The sequence below is a fragment of the Phyllobates terribilis genome, unplaced genomic scaffold (assembly GCF_046119375.1).
Source record: "Phyllobates terribilis strain yellow unplaced genomic scaffold, ASM4611937v1 Scaffold_5__5_contigs__length_657084704, whole genome shotgun sequence".
Taxonomy (NCBI): Eukaryota; Metazoa; Chordata; class Amphibia; order Anura; family Dendrobatidae; genus Phyllobates; species Phyllobates terribilis.
In genome coordinates, this window is record NW_027362765.1 from 59,948,817 (window position 1) to 59,970,529 (window position 21,713).

Consider the following 21,713-nt stretch of genomic DNA (forward strand, 5'->3'; position numbering starts at 1 on the left):
CACGTTCACTCATCACTATTAACAACCTCATGAGAGCCCCAGGAACGCGAGTGCTGACAACACTGCATCCGGCATGCTGATACTATGGAAAATGTGAAGCTAGATGGAAGGCCCCCTGCCTCCCGACTCATGGGCCCCATAGCAATTGCGTGGTCTGCTATTATTAGCGGTCTGCCACTGTACATCACTATATCATCATGGCTGCACTGATCCACACACAGCACAGAGCAGGACACGTACATATGCTGCACTCAGCAAAGGAGCAAGGCGAGGGGAGGATTCTATTTATTACTTCATGTAGTATTCTGAGTGGGATGGAGGGGGCACCATCCTGTATGGTGCGCGGCACCGTGGGGACATCATCCTGTGTGTGGGGTGCGACACCGTGGGGGCATCATCCTGTGTGTGGGGTGCGACACCGTGGGGGCATCATCCTGTGTGTGGGGTGCGACACCGTGGGGGCATCATCCTGTGTGTGGGGTGCGACACCGTGGGGGCATCATCCTGTGTGTGGGGTGCGACACCGTGGGGGCATCATCCTGTGTGTGGGGTGCGACACCGTGGGGGCATCATCCTGTGTGTGGGGTGCAGCACCGTGGGGGCATCATCCTGTGTGTGGGGTGCAGCACCGTGGGGGCATCATCCTGTGTGTGGGGTGCGACACCGTGGGGGCATCATCCTGTGTGTGGGGTGCAGCACTGTGGGGGCATCATCCTGTGTGTGGGGTGCGGCACCGTGGGGGCATCATCCTGTGTGTGGGGTGCGACACCGTGGGGGCATCATCCTGTGTGTGGGGTGCAGCACTGTGGGGGCATCATCCTGTGTGTGGGGTGCGGCACCGTGGGGGCATCATCCTGTGTGTGGGGTGCAGCATTGTGGTGGCATCATCCTGTGTGTGGGGTGCGGCACCGTGGGGGCATCATCCTGTGTGTGGGGTGCGGCACTGTGGTGGCATTATACTGTGTGTACTATGTGTCGTGTCCTGTCCTTCATAGCTGGGGGGAGGGGGGATCCACATCATAGGAAAGGAAAAAAGTTATGCATCTTACAGCACAGCAACACAGAAACACCTAAATGTTCTCAGCACTGAGGGGGTTAATAGTAATGGGGAATCTCCACATACCTCCACCTGCAGAGCCGCCACCACATATATGGCTGTTCTGTGTGCACAGGACCTGTGATGAGGTCACAGTCATGTGACCTGATTCATATGGGAGGAGCCATTCTAGAGTTTGCAGGAAGTGATGCGTAACATGTGACCCCCCGACTCCTCCCCTCCTGTGACATCATCACAGGTCCTATAAGCACAGAGCAGCCATATTTGTGGGGTTGTGTGTAGATGGAGTTGCTCTTTTGTGCTCCTCTTTAGCCTCCGCTGTAGACGCTTCACTGTTGAGGAGGATATCGGAGTTGCTGGAGTGAGGGCCTCAGTAATCTCCTCCTCTGTAGACAGTTCAGCACTGCCACCAGTAGATGGCGGTGGTTCCAGGCTCCTCATACACTCTGCTGTGTTGTCTCCTCTTCTGGCTTTTTTATGCTTTTTTATGGAATTGCTCATGTTTGTAATGGAGCAAACATCACAGGTCAGACATTCAGGGGTGGACCTACCGCCCGTGCAGCCCGTTCATTGAACGGGGCCCCTAGGGAGAGGGGGCCCCTCCAGCCTACAGCAGGGCCACCATCAGGGCATGACTGTCCTGACTCCAGTATGGGGCCACCCTCTTGTGCGTCTCCTCATGGGGCCCCCACAGGGCCGGCGTCAGCACCCGGGCAAATGCCGGGGCCCTCAGCAGGCAGGCGGGGGGGGCCCTCACTAGCGCGCGGGGTGCCCGACATGGGACCCGTGAGCGGAGGAGAGCGGTGCCAGCGCCCGCTCCACCCCCACTTGCTCAGGGCACCAGCACCCGGCACAATACTTACCCCTCCCCGTGCCTCCGCAGCAGCTCCTGCATCCTCCGCGGCTGCTGCACTGTGACGTCTCAGGTCAGAGGGCGCGGTGACGTCTTTACACCGCGCTCTCTCCTGAGCTGTCACAGCACAGAGCCGGGATGAGGCCGGTGACGCTGAGGAGTCCGGAGCAGCGGCAGCAGGTGAGACATGAGGTGAGTATTTGATTTTTTTTTTTTTTTATTGTATGCAGGCATGTGGCAGTGTAAGGGAGGGGGATGAGGTGGGGGTGTGTGACATCCTTCATGGGGCATTATAAGGTAGGGGGGGTGTGTGACATCCTTCATGGGGCATTATAAGGTAGGGGGGGTGTGTGTCATCCTGCATGGGGCATTATAAGGGAGGGGGGTGTGTGACATCCTGCATGGGGCATTATAAGATAGGGGGGGGTGACATCCTGCTCGGGGCATTATAAGGAAGGGGGTGTGTGTGTGTGTCATCCTGCATGGGGCATTATAAGGGGGGGTGACATCCTATATGGGGGGGAACAGCCCGCATGGGGCATTATGTGGAGCGAACAGCCTGCGTTGGGGGCATTATGTGTGGGGAACAGCCTGCATGGAGTGTTATATGGGGGCCAGTATTCTGTATGGAGTGTTATATGGGGGCCAGTATTCTGTATGGAGCGTTATATGGGGGCCAGTATTCTGCATGGAGCGTTATATGGGGGCCAGTATTCTGTATGGAGCGTTATATGGGGGCCAGTATTCTGTATGGAGCGTTATATGGGGGCCAGTATTCTGTATGGAGCGTTATATGGGGGCCAGTATTCTGTATGGAGCGTTATATGGGGGCCAGTATTCTGCATGGAGCGTTATATGGGGGCCAGTATTCTGCATGGAGCGTTATATGGGGGCCAGTATTCTGCATGGAGCGTTATATGGGGGCCAGTATTCTGTATGGAGCATTTTATGGGGGCCAGTATACTGTGTGGAGCGATTCGCTGGTTTCTGAGCTATTGTGGAATTTACAATAGATATCACTCATGTAATGTAAGAAGTGAAATCTTTGCATTGTACTATATATATATATTTCTCTTCGGTATCTGTGCATCATGAATCGTGGTATGTGTTAAAGGGGCCCACTGAGACTCTTTCGCCCGGGGCCCACAAAAACCTGGAGCCGGCCCTGGGCCCCCGGCCCCATGCTGAGCGCTAAGCGCCTGGACATCTCAGCGCTGCTTTCCTCTGTGTAGCAGTGCAGCGCTGCTGTGGCAGCACCTTCATGATTGCCCTGACTTCCGGTCATGTGATGGCGCCGTCACATGGCCGGAAGTCAGGAGAACCTGGTGGCAGCGACGTGGACGAGCACAAGGATTCTGCAGGGATCGCATGGGGGTAAGTATAACAAGTTTTATTTTTTATAAATACAATCAATTAACTAGGAGTGGGTGGGGGGGTGAGAGATGCACAGGGGGGGATGAGAGCTGCACATGGGGGGGCTATGTTTACATAACTTTGTTGCCCTATGAAGGGCTTGGGGGGGAGGGGCAAAAATTTCTTGCACAGGGGCCCACTACAGTCTTTGTCCGCCCCTGCAGACACTAATGTTTTTTACACTGTTATATATTTTATGGATTTGGGCAAAATTCTTTTTTTTCCAGATTAATAACACGTACATTTTTATTGTTGCTTTTTGTAATATAATAAATTCCCCTCATTGCTGATTATTCAGTTTCCCAGAATGTGACATTTCCTCTTTGTACACAGTCCTGTCCGCCGCACCGACATTGTGAAGAGTGGGCGGAGAACCGCAGGGAGAGGCGTAAAAGAGCGCCCCCGACAGTCATCATAGTGTACAACACAGGAGTGACAAATTATTACAGAGATGTCCTGGGTCACTGGAGAACACTGCTGATAATAAATATATATATATATATATATATACAGTACAGACCAAAAGTTTGGACACACCTTCTCATTTAAAGATTTTTCTGTATTTTCTTGACTATGGAAATTGTACATTCACACTGAAGGCATCAAAACTATGAATTAACACATGTGGAATTATATACTTAACAAAAAAGTGTGAAACAACTGAAAATATGTCTTATATTCTAGGTTATTCAAAGTAGCCACCTTTTGCTTTGATGACTGCTTTGCACACTCTTGGCATTCTCTTGATGAGCTTCAAGAGGTAGTTACCGGAAATGGTCTTCCAACAATCTTGAAGGAGTTCCCAGAGATGCTAAGCACTTGTTGGCCCTTTTGCCTTCACTCTGCGGTCCAGCTCACCCCAAACCATCTCGATTGGGTTCTGGTCTGGTGACTGTGGAGGCCAGGTCATCTGGCGTAGCACCCCATCACTCTCCTTCTTGGTCAAATAGCCCTTACACAGCCTGGAGGTGTGCTTGGGGTCATTGTCCTGTTGAAAAATAAATGATGGTCCAACTAAACGCAAACCGGATGGAATAGCATGCTGCTGCAAGATGCTGTGGTAGCCATGCTGGTACAGTATGCCTTCAATTTTGAATAAATACCCAACAGTGTCACCAGCAAAGCACCCCCACACCATCACACCTCCTCCTCCATGCTTCACGGTGGGAACCAGGCATGTAGAGTCCATCTGTTCCCCTTTTCTGCATCGCACAAAGACACGGTGGTTGGAACCAAAGATCTCAAATTTGGACTCATCAGACCAAAGCACAGATTTCCACTGGTCTAATGTCCATTCCTTGTGTTCTTTAGCCCAAACAAGTCTCTTCTGCTTGTTGCCTGTCCTTAGCAGTGGTTTCCTAGCAGCTTTTTTACCATGAAGGCCAGCTGCACAAAGTCTCCTCTTAACAGTTGTTGAAGAGATGTGTCTGCTGCTAGAACTCTGTGTGGCATTGACCTGGTCTCTAATCTGAGCTGCTGTTAACCTGCAATTTCTGAGGCTGGTTACTCGGATAAACTTATCCTCAGAAGCAGAGGTGACTCTTGTTCTTCCTTTCCTGGGGCGGTCCTCATGTGAGCCAGTTTCTTTGTAGCGCTTGATGGTTTTTGCAACTGCATTTGGGGACACTTTCAGAGTTTTGCCAATTTTTCGGACTGACTGACCTTCATTTCTTAAAGTAATGATGGCCACTCGTTTTTCTTTACTTAGCTGCTTTTTTCTTGCCATAATACAAATTCTAACAGTCTATTCAGTAGGACTGTGTATCCACCAGACTTCTGCACAACACAACTGATGGTCCCAACCCCATTTATAAGGCAAGAAATCCTGCTTATTAAACCTGACGGGGCACACCTGTGAAGTGAAAACCATTTCCGGTGACTACCTCTTGAAGCTCATCAAGAGAATGCCAAGAGTGTGCAAAGCAATCATCAAAGCAAAAGGTGGCTACTTTGAAGAACCTAGAATATAAGACATATTTTCAGTTGTTTCACACTTTTTTGTTAAGTATATAATTCCACATGTGTTAATTCATAGTTTTGATGCCTTCAGTGTGAATGTACAATTTTCATAGTCATGAAAATACAGAAAAATCTTTAAATGAGGTGTGTCCAAACTTTTGGACTGTACTGTAAGTCTAAGTTAAAATGTTTAATCTGCCTGAAACCACAAAAAGGAATTTATTTACAGAAAGCAAAAAACTCACATAAAGGCCTAAAGTTTATAGCCCCTGCCTAGCAGCTACAGGTAAAGTGATATCTGCGAAATCCACAATATACTCATTTCACAAATGACCTACACTAAAAAGCAAGTGTCTGACATTGCCATTTAATTCTTAAGGAGTAGGAACAGCATCTGCAATGGTCAAAAATACTGACAGCCGCCACACAGGAACTTTATAACTTTTTTTTTCACCTGGGCTACTAGGTTACCCGGTAGCCCAAATAAAAAAAAAAAAAAAACAGAACTGTCTGAGCCTGCAGAGCATGAAAATACTATGCAGACCAAAAATTTGCTTCTACAGTGATGGAAAATTCAACAAAAATAAATTACATAAACTGTGTTCCTAAAAGAATTTTGAGAGTCCAGATTACAGATTCATACACATTTGAATATTGAGACTAAATGTAGAGATCCAGGATATGAAGAAAGGTGTGTATGCAGGTCACAGAACAATTCTGCAAAATAATTCACAACAAATATTACTTGATACTGCAACAGGAAAACATCAAATCAGAACTGCTAAGTACATATTAGTAATTGAGGCATCCAGAGAATCGCAAAATTCCTTTCTTGATTTCTTTCAACTTTGCCAAAAAAATGTAACATTGTACCTAATTCTGTCATAGGAAATTGCACAAAAATAGTTTCCTATCTGTAATTTGTCTTCAATCAGTAAAAAAATGATTTGTAAATGAGGACTCCGCTAGGTTATGAGAGCATCTTAGTGTGGTACACTGATTATTCCCCAACAGTCATGATCCATATCTGTGACTTAAAAAGACAGTGATTGTAAGACCCCAGGGACATAAATCAACAAATTAATGGGAATCCTGCAGAGCCAGAGGATTGAGAGATGAAAGAAACATATAGTTAAAACATGAGTATATTAGGACGTTAGGCAAAAGGAAGCGGTGAGGTGAAGGGCAGCACTGTTTCAGGAATTAATGGGTCCTTTCTGCCATTTTATCAATGACCTCATCACAAAAGTACATTCTCATCCTTATTTTATCGACGAGAAAACCGGTTCTTGAAAGCTTTTATTGTTTTGGCCATCATGGGAGCGACCTTTTTCATTTGTGGTTTACGTGTATTATGTCCGGGCTGGACAACACTGCTTGGTGTGGACACTGTATTGCTAGTACTTGGGTCTGTCAAATGAGCGGGGTTCCTCAGATGGCACACTGCTATAACTGCTACTGACTGGCATGTAGGGTTTAATCCTTGCTTTTTCACTGACAACTGCTGCTCCTGTTCCAAACTTTTATTGCCTTCTACGTATATCACGTGGGGGTTTCACTTCTGTATTCACAAATGCCATCTTGGCTTGTCGGACTTTAGGCTTGTTTGCATGTGAAGAGCGGATATTCTGAGCCTGTGCTCTCGAGCTTCGTGGAGACAGAGATACAGCTCTCTCCAGCTCTCATACTCATCTGGAATCTCATTTCTGAAATCTCTTTGACAGTGATTTCTCCAGAGTTGATCTGAGTCCTCAATCAGTACATGATTACAATCTTCTATCCAGTACAACTGCTCTAGTGTGCATTTTTCCAAAACTGTCTCAAGCATTGAATAAGGTACACCTCCTACCTCATAGATTGAGTCTTTGTTGTTACCAGTGCTGTGGAGTCGGTAAGCCAAACCTGTGACTCCGACTCCTCAATTTCCCTTACACCGACTCCACGACTCCGACATATATTGCTTATATTTAAGTGAAAAATTTATTGTAGTACAATGTGAACATCAGACATTTAATCATTTTTATGATACAATAATCAAGATATTTAGATAGAATATAATGATGGATAGCTGGAGAGATAGATGGAGGGATAGAGTGTGATAGACAGATGACAGCTACAGAAAGCAAATAGCACATTGCACGTATCGCACATATAGTTCACACACATTGTACAGAGAGCACATAATAATCCCCTACAATATTAGGATTAGTTACCTTCCTGTGAAAGAGATGAGCAGTAGTACTTTCACTTTCTCCAGCTCGGGGCCCAGGAATCGGATCCTGTGCAGGGCAGACACCCCTCCCCCTCCTCTCTCTGGTGAAGACGGCAGAAGACAGGACAGAGGAGTGGAGATTGCCCCCTGCAGTCTGGAGCCAGTGCAGGACGGGAGCACTGCAGCATACAAGTGAGTTTTGATAGGTGCGTGCCCCTGCTTCTGGGGGGGGGGGCAGCTGCCCCTCGCTGGCTACGGCCATGATCCACACTCAGCGTTTTTGCGGATCATTTTTTTGCAGTAAAATGCAGTGTCTCTGGGCATCCCAGCAAAGTCAATGGGTTTCAAGATATGACATTCAGACACATGGTTTTGTGAGGATCCGTTTTTGGGCTCAAAAACAGAGCCTCATAAAGAATGAGCATGTCAGTTTGTTCGGCGTTTTTCTAATCTGCTTTTGCTATTGAAAACATTATCTATGAGCTCAAAAACCTTTCAGGTGATGCGGTTTTTAAAAAAGCTGATCTGCTTTTGCAGCTGAAAAACGTATCAAAAAACGCAGCAAAAACGCTGTGTGTGAATGTAGCCTTAGATCAGGAATAGAACAGCCATTTATAGGACATTTCATAACTTTCCCAAATTCCTATGAAAAAATATTCCCCACAAACTGCATTGATCTACTGCACCCAATTTATTATATATTTTAGGAGTCGGTCCATTTTATACCGACTCTGACTCCACCAAAATGAGCACCGACTCCATGACTCCGACTCCACAGCCCTGGTTGTTAGCCAGGACTCGGATGCACTGCTTGTACAGGGACATCATCTTTGGCAAGTAAGCGAATTTAGATCCAGAATACACCTGCATCTTGGAGTTCAATCTGTGTCCAGTAAATCCGTTACCTTCATCCTCCTCTTGAGATTACAGTGGAGCTTTCCTCTTATGAGGCATGGAGGGAACAGTGTCAATAGATGGAAGAGGTCGATAATTTGGTTGGATAGATGGCAATGGTATATCAGGTAGAACAGGGACTTGTTCTATCTTGGACTCTTTATTTTCCTTTTTTTCAGGCATTTGCTGTTTCGTTTTGCTTTTCTCTCTACGATCTACTTTACTCTCACTCTGTTTCTTGTTGCTCTTTTCAGGTGTAGAAGTCTATGTAGATGTTGGCTTTACAGTAGGTTTCTTCTTTTTCTTATGGTTCTGGGGCTGGTCATAGCTGAGATAGGACTCAAAAGACATTGTTGGCTGCTCAAATCATCGTCATCAGGTTCAGTTTCTGGAGGTGGCAGAGAGATCTTAATACATTTCTTATCTTGTGTTCCTGAGTCATTTGAATGAGTTTTACTCTTGACTTTTTCCTTGGTTACCAGATTTTTTTCAGATACCTTTCCCTTCTCAACAGGATCCAAGCCTATTTTATGTTTGTCAGGTTTTGATTTCTATCTACTATTTGTGATTGGAGGCCCTTGTGATGATGACTTCCTGCTTCAACCATGGGGCTAATTTTTAGAAACCTTATGCACATTGTGCAGTGGACAAATCTGAAATGTATGTACAGTGGTCCTACCAAACTAATATTTGTCATTGGAGGCCCTAGTCACAGGTTGTGCCACAGTGTGACTGAGATAGGGGATACATATTCAATAGAAATTTACACTGACTGTTGATGACCGACTGATGGCCCTCTGAAAACTTGAATTGAGGGCCACAACTACTACAGTACTCCATCGTACATAATGTTTGACAAGGGAGGCACTTGTCATGGAATCTTCCTGCACCTATGACACAGCCCCCAGGAGTAATTTTTGGAAATACGATGCTGCACATTCTGCACTGGTCCAAGTAGTACAGTATCAAGAAGTTTTCTCTTCCTATATAATCGGTAGAATATTGACTATCAAAATCTCTGAGCCATTTGGAAAAGCTTTTCCAACCCATCCTGGAGGGGGGCACCATATATCCTTTGACTTGCACAAGTAATATATTTGATATTGCATTTTGGCTTGTTACATGCAATTTAGGTTAGGCTTGGTAGTTGTTCTTGTGTGTCTGTAAAAGTGGCATAACTCTGCGACAAACTTATTCCCAGAAACCATATGCGAGTCAGAAATGCATGCAGGCACATTCTCCGGGCTCTTCCCATTCTGTTTCATCACTTTCCCATCCATTTCAGCCTTTTCCTCAGGTCCCCAGACCCCTTTGTAGGGTCCAGCAGAAAATTACTCGCATTTCCCATTGACTTACATTGTACTCGCTATTCTGAACAAATACGCAATTATTACAAAGTACTCGTTACGAGTATAGCTATTATGAATATTACGGTATTCGCTCATCACTAGTGGCCACATCAAATATTGATTTACTTTTACATTTCACTTTCATTTGTTCACTTATTTTTATCAATTAATAAAATATAATTAACACTTCTATTTCTTAAACCATTCTTACTGTGCCACAACTGCCAAAAACTTTTGTACAGTACTCTAAGGCTACTTTGGTGCGTTTACTGTTCTAGCAAAGTGGATGGGATTTATAGAGCTCTCATGACCACTGAGCTTCTTTTTAACGCTGCATAAACTGACTTGCGGTGCGTTTTTCAAATGCGCAGCATGTCAATTTCTCTTGCAGGTACGCGTTCCTTCCTGTGCGGATTTTCCCCTTAGACTTGCATTAGGTGCGGAAGTTCTGCAGGTAAAAAATGCACATGCGCTTTTAGTGCATTTCCACTGCGGAAATGCCTCAAAAACGCAAGTAATCTGCACCTAAGTATGTCAATAAAGTTTTGTCAAAGCCAAATACCAGGAAGTATCAAAGACAAGGCAGCTTTATTTAAAGCATGACACAGCAAACAGACAAAAAAACTCGGCGATAAAAACACAATAAAAGAAACACAAGTAACCTAATTTAAATAATAGGTGCAGAATTTCTGCAACATCAAAAACGCACCAAAAGCTCATTATGGGAACATACTCTTAATGTTAATTTAACATACATTGTAAATAATACACCTGTACATGAACAAACTAATTACTTTTCAATAACAAATAATCACTAGTGTTTGAATACAATTACTAATAGCAGTCTAAATAGTTTTCTCTTTTAGACATGTGACTTTTCCTTAGGCTAAGGGTATGTGCCCACGATCAAGTAATGCTGCGGGTTTGACATTGCGTATTTAACCAACAGCGACCAGACGTTACATCATAGTGGATGGGATTTCTAGAAATTCCATGTCCACTATGCATTCATCTGAGGCTGCGGATCACGTACGGACACTGACATGCGGCGCATCTTTCAGGACTGCAGCATGTTAATTTCTCTTGCGCAGTTGCTAGTGTCCGCAAGAGAAATTTGACCACTAGATTTCAATACCATCTATTGAATGAGGTAAATCCGCATTGTTGAGTGAACTCATACAGATTTACCAGCGTTCAATAAAATGCAGCATTTTAGACACAGCAAAAATATGCTGCGTCCAAAGCGCTGCTACGTCCGGATCGTGGGCACATACCCCAAAGGCTCTTTCACACGTCAGTGTCTCCGGTATGTGTGGTGACAGTTTCCACACATCCTGGAGACATTGACACACGTAGACCCATTCAAATGAATGGGTCTGTGCATATGTCAGCGTGTTTCCACGGACCATGTGACCCGTACTGGCGCCTGGGTATCAGCGGTTCAGTTAGCGTTGTTCCCAAGTGCCGGGTGCAGAATGCTGCCCTCATCATTGTCCCCTGCTTGCGCTGTGATCAGCACCAGCAGGGGACAATGTTGAGAGTAGTAGTGTCTGCTCCCGCTGTGTCCAACTCTAAAAATACGAATAAAATAAAAATATCCTTATAGTCCCCCGTCCTTAGTGTCCCCCGCTGTAATCCATGCGACCGCTTACGCTGAGGAGCCGGGGAGAATGACTCGCTGCAGCAAGCGGGCCCCAGAGCTGCGCTGAGCTCAGTGAGAGACAGGACACTGCTCACTGAGCGCAGCTCCAGGGTTTGCTTGCTGGAGCAAGTCATTCTCTCCGGCATGAGCAATCGCATGGATTATAGTGGGGACACTTAGGACAGGTGAGTATAAGGATTTTTTTTATTTTATTCTTATTTTTACAGTTGGACACAGCGGGAGCAAACTACTACTCTCAACATTGTCCCCTGCTGGTGCTGATCACAGGGGACAATGATGAGGGCAGCGTTCAGCACCCAGCGCTTGGGAACAGTGCTAACTGTACCGCTGATTCCTAGGCGCCGGTACGTGTGATCCTGATCGGATATCTCCGGTACTGTTTTTTCCAGTACTGGAAATATCCAGACTTGTGAAACTACCCTAACTTGTATTTCTTCTTGGATAGCAATAAAATTATAAGAATAAATCGTCTACTTCCGTGTGTGTATTTTATGATGTCTAAAAAGGTCTGATTTCGTTTTAAAACATTTCCCACACTCTGAACATAAAAATCTACTTTCCACTGTGTGAATTTTCTGATGTGTAACTAGTCGGTGTTTCTCTTTAAAACCTTTTCCACATTCTGAACATGAGTATGGCTTCTCACCTGTGTGAATTCTCTGATGCGTAACGAGATGTGATTTCTTGTTAAAGCATTTCTCACATTTGGAGCAGGAAAATGGTTTCTCCCCTGTGTGAATTCTCTCATGTGTGACAACATGGCATTTATGTGTAAAACATTTCCCACATTCTGAACATGAAAATGGTTTCTCCCCTGTGTGAATTCTCAGATGTGTATCAAGATGTGATTTCTGAACAAAACATTTCCCACACTCTGAACATGAAAATGCTGTTTCCACTGCGTGAATTCTCTGATGTATAACAAGTCTGCGTTTCTCTGTAAAACCTTTTCCACATTCTGAACATTGATAAGGCTTCTCCCCTGTGTGAATTCTCTGATGGCTAACAAGATCTGTCCTCCTTTTAAAACATTTACAACATTCTGAACATGAAAATGGCTTTTCCCCTGTGTGTGTTCTCTGATGTCTAACAAGATCTGAATTCTTGACAAAACCTTTTCCACATTCTGAACATGAAAATGGTTTCTCCCCTGTGTGAATTCTCTGATGTCTCACAAGATCTGATTTCCATAAAAACCATTTTCCACATTCACAACATAAAAATGGCTTTTCCCCTGTGTGAATTTTGAGATGTGCTGCAAGATGTGATTTCTGAACAAAACATTTACCACATTCTGAGCAAGATAATGGCTCCTCCACTATATGAGCTCTGATATGTTCAACAGCTATTCCTTCACTTTTGTTTTGCACATTGGTCGTTGTTGAAGCAGAAGAAAGGATCCACGGAAAAGAATCAGATGATAAATCTTTACTGTGAAGGGCTTGAGGTGTATTTAGGATAATGGAACTTTCTTGACGATTATCTTTTATGATACCATGAGCATCTTCTGCAAAATCTAAAAATATCATATAGTCCTCTGAGCTTCTGGTATAATTATCTGCCAAGAATAATAGTGATTGTTATTTTTCAATAACAGTGCTTTGAAATTATACTATTATTACTATTATACACTCTATAACATTAAATTTGCAACACCAAGAAGGAAAAGTCCTGGAACTATGAAATGGTATGCAATTAAAGAAAAAATGAAAACAACATTTTCAAAATATCTAATTTGTTTAGGATTGCGCAGAAAAACACAGTTTCTCACCTTTGCTGCTATCAATGAGGATTAATGGTTGTCTGAATTAAGTCCTGCCACACTTAATCACTTGGGAATGCAAATCATCAAGATCTGTTGCTGGCAGCTCCTTTTTCCATTTCTGACCAATGTCATCGCAGATGTGATTAATTGGAGACAGGTAGTGAGATACTGCAGGCCATGGCAGCATGTTTAAGCCAAGTAGACTAGTTCACAGTAGCATGAGCAACATGTGGCCCGGAGCTGTTGTGTTAAAAAAAAAAAGGCCCCTGGGATATTTTCATGCTCCCTTTTGAAGACCTCTTTATGGCTTTACCCACGTGGTCTCCAAACCAATTTCAAGCTATCATTACATCCAAGACAAAAGGGGGGCTCATCGCTGATGAAGATAGACCTGCATTCCAGCCTCCATTGTCACCTTGCTCTGCAACATGATAGCCTTTGAGAGTAGTAGCATGAGGTAAGTTGAACACCTGTAGCTTGAAGTTTCGCTTGAAGTCCAATGTCGGCAAATGCCTACAGATGGATTGTGTAGACACTGTTTGATGCCTTACGCTTGGTACCTCTAATTTCACTTGCATTACAGAATAGATCCCTTCATTAAATTCTTCCAATTATGGCAAGACTAGTTGGGCAACACCATGAATAGCCCTTCAAAAGGAAACTTCACACCAGACCTACTCCTCATATTATTGTGTGAAATGAGATAGTATACGTTACCCTGACCCATCTAGTCTTCATATCAGGTACACTAACAGCTTGGGATTACATTTATTTTCTCGTTTAACTAGGAATACGACCATTTCTCCAAACTGTCCCAGGAGCTTTTTTTCAACATGACAAGCCATACATTGCTTATACTACAGTGAGCAGCCTACTTGACCTAGACATGATACTATGACCTGCAGCGTCTCAACAGTTGTCTCCCATCAAAAATATCTTCGATGCCCTTGGTCAGCAATTGCACAGAGAGCTGCCAGCAGTGGATCTTGATGATTTGCCCAAATGTATTTAGAGTGGCCGAACATTCCTTAAACAACTATTAATAACCTCATTGGTAGCAGCCAAGGTATGTAAGTGTAGATATTTCTGCAAGTGGCACCCATATTCGACACTGAATAAATCAAGATGTTTTGAATATTTTATTTTAATTTTTTCATCACTTGCAGATCATTAACATGTCTATTAGTTCTGTGATTTCCAGAAATACATGACTTTTCCATCTTGTTGCAATTTCAATGTTGTATATTTTATGACATTCCCATATACCATAAATTGTAACCCAATTCAATTATCAATCCACTAACACAATAGACCACAAAGCAGGGACTAATAGATTATGATGTCAGGCCACCAATCTTTCATTTTTTCACTTCTGTTGAAGCCATCTTCTCTGTATGTTCATGTTTCATTTCACCTGTCATCAGTCAAAAATCCTTGTCTCAGTGTGTCTTGGATGCAGTGTGTGACAGCTCAGTCATCCAACCTAGTGCAGGGGTGTGCTGAGTTGTCGGTATTTTGATAGACAGCTTAGCCGTCCAATCTGAGACTGGGACATGCTGAGCTTCCTTCAGGTGTTCCTTGTTCTAAGTGATTACCCAGCTAATTAGCTAAGCTGTCAGTCCCAGGTCTCTGCCAACCGTAGCATTTGCTTGGTGGTGCTGTTTGCCTTGTATTCCTGTGCTCTGTTTGTTGATCTATTGCTGCCTGACCTTGGACCTCGTTCTGACCATCCGTTTGCTTAGCCCATTTGCTTTGATCTGCTATCTTCCTGGTATTTTGACCTCGGACTGTGACCTGACTACGCCTTTGTCTTTCACATGTAGTTTACAACGTGCTCTCTTGCTAGCAGACCCCATAACGTTTGACTACCTTGCTTCACAGCTTGTCTGTCAGTATTGTTTTCAATCCATTGTTTTCAGTTACATAATCAGTGAAAAATTATGAAGGGGAGTGCATCTCAGTGCTATTAGATGATGTCTGTTTCATACACTCTCTGCCAGCTGCATGCGGTCTACAACAGAGCACAACATATGGAAAGAGTAATATACTCATGTGTGACATGCAGAAGTAGTGCTGATTCTTTAAAAGCATTCAGCAACTATTAGAAGTAACACAAGCACAGGAGACAGGAAGTGTTGTGCTCCAGAAGCATCCACCCACCAGAGGGGTTAACACAGTCACAGGAGAAGAGGAGTGTTTTAGCAGAGCCTAAGGGGGAGGGGAAGCACAGGGGGAAGTTGTTTACTGGCTGGCTGGAGCTGAAGAGAAAGGTGGCTTATGATCTGTATCCATTTCAGTTAGACTCCCTGAGCTGCTAACAGTGTGGAGTATTATCGGCCAGGAAGATAAGGACTGGAAGGAAGCCTGTCATTGAGATCATCTCCCTCATCACACCCATCCCCCCTCCGACTTCATGCAGGATAAAGAATGCTGTCTACTATTGAGTTCTTGTGAAGGAAAAGCCTGTGGTTGTGTATGCGTTAAAACTGTGCTGAACTGTGCTACCGGATAATAGACTGTGTACTGCTATGCTGCAAAGGAGACTGTACTGTTATTACTGGGGCCTGTTGCTCAAAGAGACATTTATTTGCATTTCACTGGCTGTGCCTCGTCAAATGTTACTGTTCTACCGTTTATGAAGACTCTTGTCAGATGTGTGTGGTGAGAAACTGAATCTATCGTGTGCCTAAGAGAAGCTGCCGCCTATGGTCGCCCTGAGTAACGGTTCCCCCAGTATTCCAACGAATTCATGCAACCGGTCTCGCCCCTATCTGAACTTACGCGGCATGCATGTAACACATGTACAAACCATAACTTTGGAGCAAGTGTAGAGTTTTGTGCAGTCATAGCCAAAAGCTTGGATACATGCATAATTTTGCTGTTTTAGTGTTTTTCAATCATTTTATGGTTACTAAAGTACATTTATCAGCATTTTAGAACTCTTTATAAACTTTTAATAATTATATCAAGTTTATGCAAAGGCTCATTTTCATTATGCTGGATCTACTTTTGGTCCATGTGTCATTTTTATTGTACTTTTTTTTTCTTACACTGACGAGCAAAAGGCTAACAATGTTTTATACTTTTGACTTTCAGGCTCCATATCTCATTATCCACTACGGCTTCAAATGTGAGACTACTGTCTTTTTATAGACAATCATTGTGGCTATCTCATACAGTAGTGTTAAAAATAATAGCAGTGTGTTCAAAAACATGAGTTAAGTACAAAATCTTTATACTAGTTTTTATTTCCATGCATTGGGAACATTGTATTTTCTAATTCAAAACATGAAGAGAAATGTAAATAATTTTTAACTACTTTTCAGAAAATAAAAAATTAACATTGGGCTGTTCTAAAAATTGCAGTGTCTGCATGTATCTTTACAAAATCCCAATATGTACTCTTTTTTTGAGGATTTAGCATTCCTGTGAATCACTAACCTAATATTTAGTTGTATACCCACAGTTTTTTTTTTTAGAACTGCTTCACATCTATGTTGCATAGAGTCAACCAATTTCTGGCACCAGTCAACTGTTATTCCAGCCCAGGATGCTTTGACTACATCCCACAATTTTTTGGCATTTTTCGGCTTTGCCTCAGAAACTGCATTTTTGATGTCACCCCACAAGTGTTCTAACGGATTAACGTCCGGGGATTGGGCTGGCCACTCCTTAACCTCAATTTTGTTGGACTAGAACCAAGATTTTGCTTGTTTACTAGTGTGTTTAGGGTCGTTGTCTTGTTGAAACACCCATTTCAAGGGAATATCATCTTCAGCGTAAGGCAACATGACCTCTTCAAGTACTTTAATATATGCAAACTGGCCCATGATTCTTGGTATGTGGTAAATAGGTCCGGTATCATAGTAAGAGAAACATGTCCATATCATGATGCTTGCACTACCATGCTTCACTGTCTTCAGAGTGGACTGAGGCTTGAATACAGAGTTTGGGGGTTGTCTGACGAACTGTCTGTGGCCGTTGGACCCAAAAAGAACAATTTCTATCAGCCTATCATTGTCTGCACTTCTTTACACGTTTTACCCTCTCGAATCAACTTTTTAATCAAAGTACTCTGTTCGTCTGAATAATGTCTCGAGCGACCCAAATTTCTCAGACTTTCAAGGAGAAATGCATGTACAATATGTGCTGGCTTCACCCTTAAATAAGGGCCACCTGATTCACACCTATTTCTTCACAGAATGATTGACCTCACTAATTGAACTCCACACTGCTATTATTTTGAACACATCCTCTTTCAATTAATTATTCATACACAGGCTCAAAAACATGCAGATCATGAATGCAGAGTCTGTAGGTTTTCTTAGAATCTACTGCACCAACAGGTAAATTGTTTGACATGTGGTAATATAATTTATACCAAAAACAGTGATTAATCTGGTTAGTTATATTGGACTGCTATTATTTTGAACACTACTGTACATAATTTTGACTTGCAACTATTTAGCATATGATTAGTTATGCAGATTCTTGCCACGTCACTGCATTGTTACTGTTTTGCTACTGGTGGTGGAAAAATCTTTTTCTTTTGTATAACTACAAAATACAATCTTTTCTTACATTCCTTAACCCCTTAACCCCCGAGGGTGGTTTGCACGTTAATGACCAGGCCAATTTTTTCAATTCTGCCCACTGTCACTTTATGAGGTAATTACTCTGGAACGCTTCAACGGATCCCCCTGATTCTGAGATTGTTTTTTCATGACATATTGTACTTCATGATTGTGGTAAGATTTCTTCGATATCACTTGCGTTTATTTGTGAAAAAAAACGGAAATTTGGCGAAAATTTTGAAAATTTTGCAATTTTCAAACTTTGAATTTTTATGCCCTTAAATCAGAGAGATATGTCACACAAAATAGTTAATAAATAACATTTCCCACATATCTACTTTACATCAGCACAATTTTGAAACCAACATTTTTTTTTGTTAGGGAGCTAAAAGAGTTAAAAGTTGACCAGCGATTTCTCATTTTTCCAACAAAATTTACAAAACCATTTTTTTAGGGACCACATCACATTTGAAGTCACTTTGAGAGGTCTTTATGACAGAAAATACCCAAAAGTGACACCATTCTAAAAACTGCACCCCTCAAGGTGCTCAAAACCACATTCAAGAACTTTATTAACCCTTCAGGTGCTTCACAGGAATTTTTGGAATGTGGAAGAAAAAAATGAACATTTAACTTTTTTCACAAAAATGTTACTTTAGACCCAATTTTTTTTATTTTCACAGGGGTAACAAGAAAAAATGGACCCCAAAATTTGTTGTGCAATTTTCCCTGGGCACGCAGATACCCCATATGTGGGGAAAAAACACTGTTTGGGCGCACGGCAGGGCTAGGAAGGGAAGGAGCGCCATTTGACTTTTTGATTGTAAAATTTGCTTGAATAATTAGCGGACGCCATGTTGCGTTTGGAGAGCCCCTCATGTGCCTAAACATTGGAGCTCCCCCACAAGTGACCCCATTTTGGAAACTAGACCCCCCCAAGGCACCTATCTAGATGCATAGTGAGCACTTGGAACCCCCAGGTGCTTCACAAATTGATTCGTAAAAATGAAAAAGTGTTGTTTTTTTTCCACTTTTTCATTTTTACGAATCAATTTGTGAATTTCCTAGGGGTTCCAAGTGCTCACTATGCATCTAGATAGGTGCCTTGGGGGTCTAGTTTCCAAAATGGGGTCACTACAATGTTTAGGCACATGAGGGGCTCTCCAAATGCAACATGGTGTCCGCTAACAAATTGAATGGAAAATCGGCTCAAATTGTTAGCGGACACCATGTCGCGTTTGGAGAGCCCGTGATGTGCCTAAACAGTGGAGCTCCCCCACAAGTGACCCCATTTTGGAAACTATACCCCTCAAGGATTTTATTAAGGTGTATAGTGAACATTTTGAACCCAGAGGTACGACACAGAATTTGTTAACATTAGGTCATCATATTGAATAAGTTGTCATTAGTCTTGAGCGCAAGTGCTCGCTACTTGAGTTTGCATCGGGTACTCAGGTATGCACCATGTACTGCGTGTGCTCGAGTGACATGCTCGAGTCCCTGCCCCGCATGTTTCACGGTTATTAGACACCCAAAAAAAAACATGCGGGGATCGCTCGTGCATGGCAGGCAATCCCCGCAAAGTTTTTTTGGCCGCGAAGCATATGGGGCGGAGACTCGAGCATGTCACTCAAATACCCACGATACTCAATGCATACCCGAGCACCCGATGCAAACTCAAGTAGCGAGCACTTGGACTCAACACTAGTCGCTATATCGTCATCTTTTTTTCTTACTTTTGAAAAAAATCCCAACCCCATCACAACCCTAACCCCAAACCCAGCCCTAACCCTAGCCCAACCCTAACCCGAGAGTTTACTTTTTACGCCGTTTCTCGTGCGGTATAAGTGATTAGACGACTTTATTCTTCGGGTCGGTGCGATTACAGTGATACCAGAATCATATGGTGGTTTTATGACTGACAGCTGTCACACACTAAAAGTCGCATTTTTTGTAAAATCTAGTTTTTGCATCGCCATATTTTGAGAGCTATAATTTTTCCAGATTTTGGCAGACAGTCATGTGACGGCTTGTTTTTTGCGGGATGAGTTGACGTTGTTATTGGTGCCATTTTCAGGCACGTGACATTTTTTGATCGCTTTCTATTCCGATTTTTGGGAGGCAGAATAAACAAAAACCAACAATTCAGTAATTGTTTTTTTTGTTTTTTTTTATTCTGTTCCGCGTGTGGTAAAATTGATAAGGCAGCTTTATTCTTTGGGTCAGTACGTTTACAGCGGTACCACATTTATATTGTTTTTCTATATTTTGCACTTTTACATAATAAAAGCAATTTTATAGAAAAAATTATTTTTTAGCATAGCTTTTTTCTGAGAGCTATAACTTTTTTATTTTTCGGCTGATGGAGCTGTATGGCAGCTTGTTTTTTGCGGGACGAGATGGCGTTTTCAGCGGTACCATTTTTATTTATATTCGTCTTTTTGATCGCGTGTTATTCCATTTTTTGTTTGGCGGTATGATGATAAAGCATTGTTTTTTGCTTCGTTTTTTTTTTTACCGTGTTCACTGAAGGGGTTAACTAGTGGGACAGTTTTATAGGTCAGGTTGTTCCGGACACGGCGATACCAAATATGTGTACTTTTATTTTTATTTTTAGTAATAATATTTATTGATGGGTACATTATATTTTTATTTTTGGTGGATTATTTTTTTTTAATATTTTTACAATTTTTTTTTTTTTTTTTTCACTTTATGACAGTTTTTACACTTTTTTACTCTGTCCCACTCTGGGACTTTCACTTTTTTTATTCTGATCGCCTGCATGGCACAGGAATGCAGCACCATCCCTGTGCCATGCAGGCTGTCAGCGCTGGACAGGGAGAAGATAGTTTGGAGATGCACTGCGCATGTCCAAACAATGTTCCTGTTGTCTGGTGACCCGGATGTTGTCATGACGACATCGGGTCGTCATGGCAACATCCTGGAAGCCACGGCAGACAGCGCTGGAGGCCGGAAGAGGAGGTAAGTATCTGCGATCACCTCCCCTTGCCACCGCAATGCTGCGATCGACTTCGATCGCAGCATTGCGGGAGTTAATGTGCTGGGAGCGGTGCAGGACCGCTCCCTGCACATAGTACCGGGTGTCAGCTGTGACAATCAGCTGACACCCGGCGGCGATCGCGCCCGCACAGCCTGTGTGAGCGCGCGATCACGATGAAATACTAATACGGGTCTGGCTCTTAAGTCCCAGGGCACAGACGCGTATTAGTACGTCTAATGTGGTTAAGGGGTTAATAAATCAGTGTGTTATTAGGTTGATTCCCAGGCGAAAGGTCACTGGTACGAATCGAGTAGCAGCCATGAAAAATATTTCCCAAGAAAAGAGAAATGGCAACATCCGGCATACATACATACATACAGTGGGGAAAATAAGTATTTGATACACTGCCGATTTTGCAAGTTTTCCCACCGACAAAGAATGGAGAGGTCTGTATTTTTTACCATAGGTACACTTCAACTGTGAGGGACAAAATCTAAAAATAAAAACCAGAAAGTCAAATTGTATGATTTTTAAATAATTAATTTGCATTTTATTGCATGAAATAGGTATTTGATCATCTACCAATTAACAAGAATTCTGGCTCTCACAGACTTGTTAGGATTTTTTTAAGAAATCCTCCTACTCTGCACTCATTACCTGTATTAATTGCACCTGTTTGAACTCGTTACCTGTATAAAAGACACCAGTCTACACACTCAATCAATCACACTGCAACCTCTCCACCATGGCCAAGATCAAAGAGATGTCTAAGGACACCAGGGACAAAATTGTAGACCGGCACATGGCTGAGATAGACTACATGACAATAGACAAGCAGCTTGTTGAGAAGGCAACAACTGTTGGCACAATTATTAGAAAATGGAAGAAACACAAGATGACTGTCAATCTTCCTCAGTCTGGGGCTCTATGCAAGGTCTCGTCTTGTGGGGCAAGGATGATTCTGAGAAAGGTC

The 21,713-nt window shown here is 43.1% G+C and overlaps 1 protein-coding gene across 1 annotated transcript in view; it reads right to left on the reverse strand.

Moving 5' to 3' along the window:
* Positions 1-21,713, reverse strand: part of LOC141271451 (uncharacterized) — a 108,300-nt gene that overhangs the window by 70,739 nt on the left and 15,848 nt on the right. Inside the window, exons 7-8 of the mRNA XM_073681522.1 lie at positions 11,875-12,958; positions 5,439-5,481 (exon numbers count right to left, since the gene is read on the reverse strand). Coding sequence (XP_073537623.1) covers positions 5,439-5,481; positions 11,875-12,958 — 1,127 coding nt within the window. The remainder of the gene's footprint in view (positions 1-5,438; positions 5,482-11,874; positions 12,959-21,713) is intronic.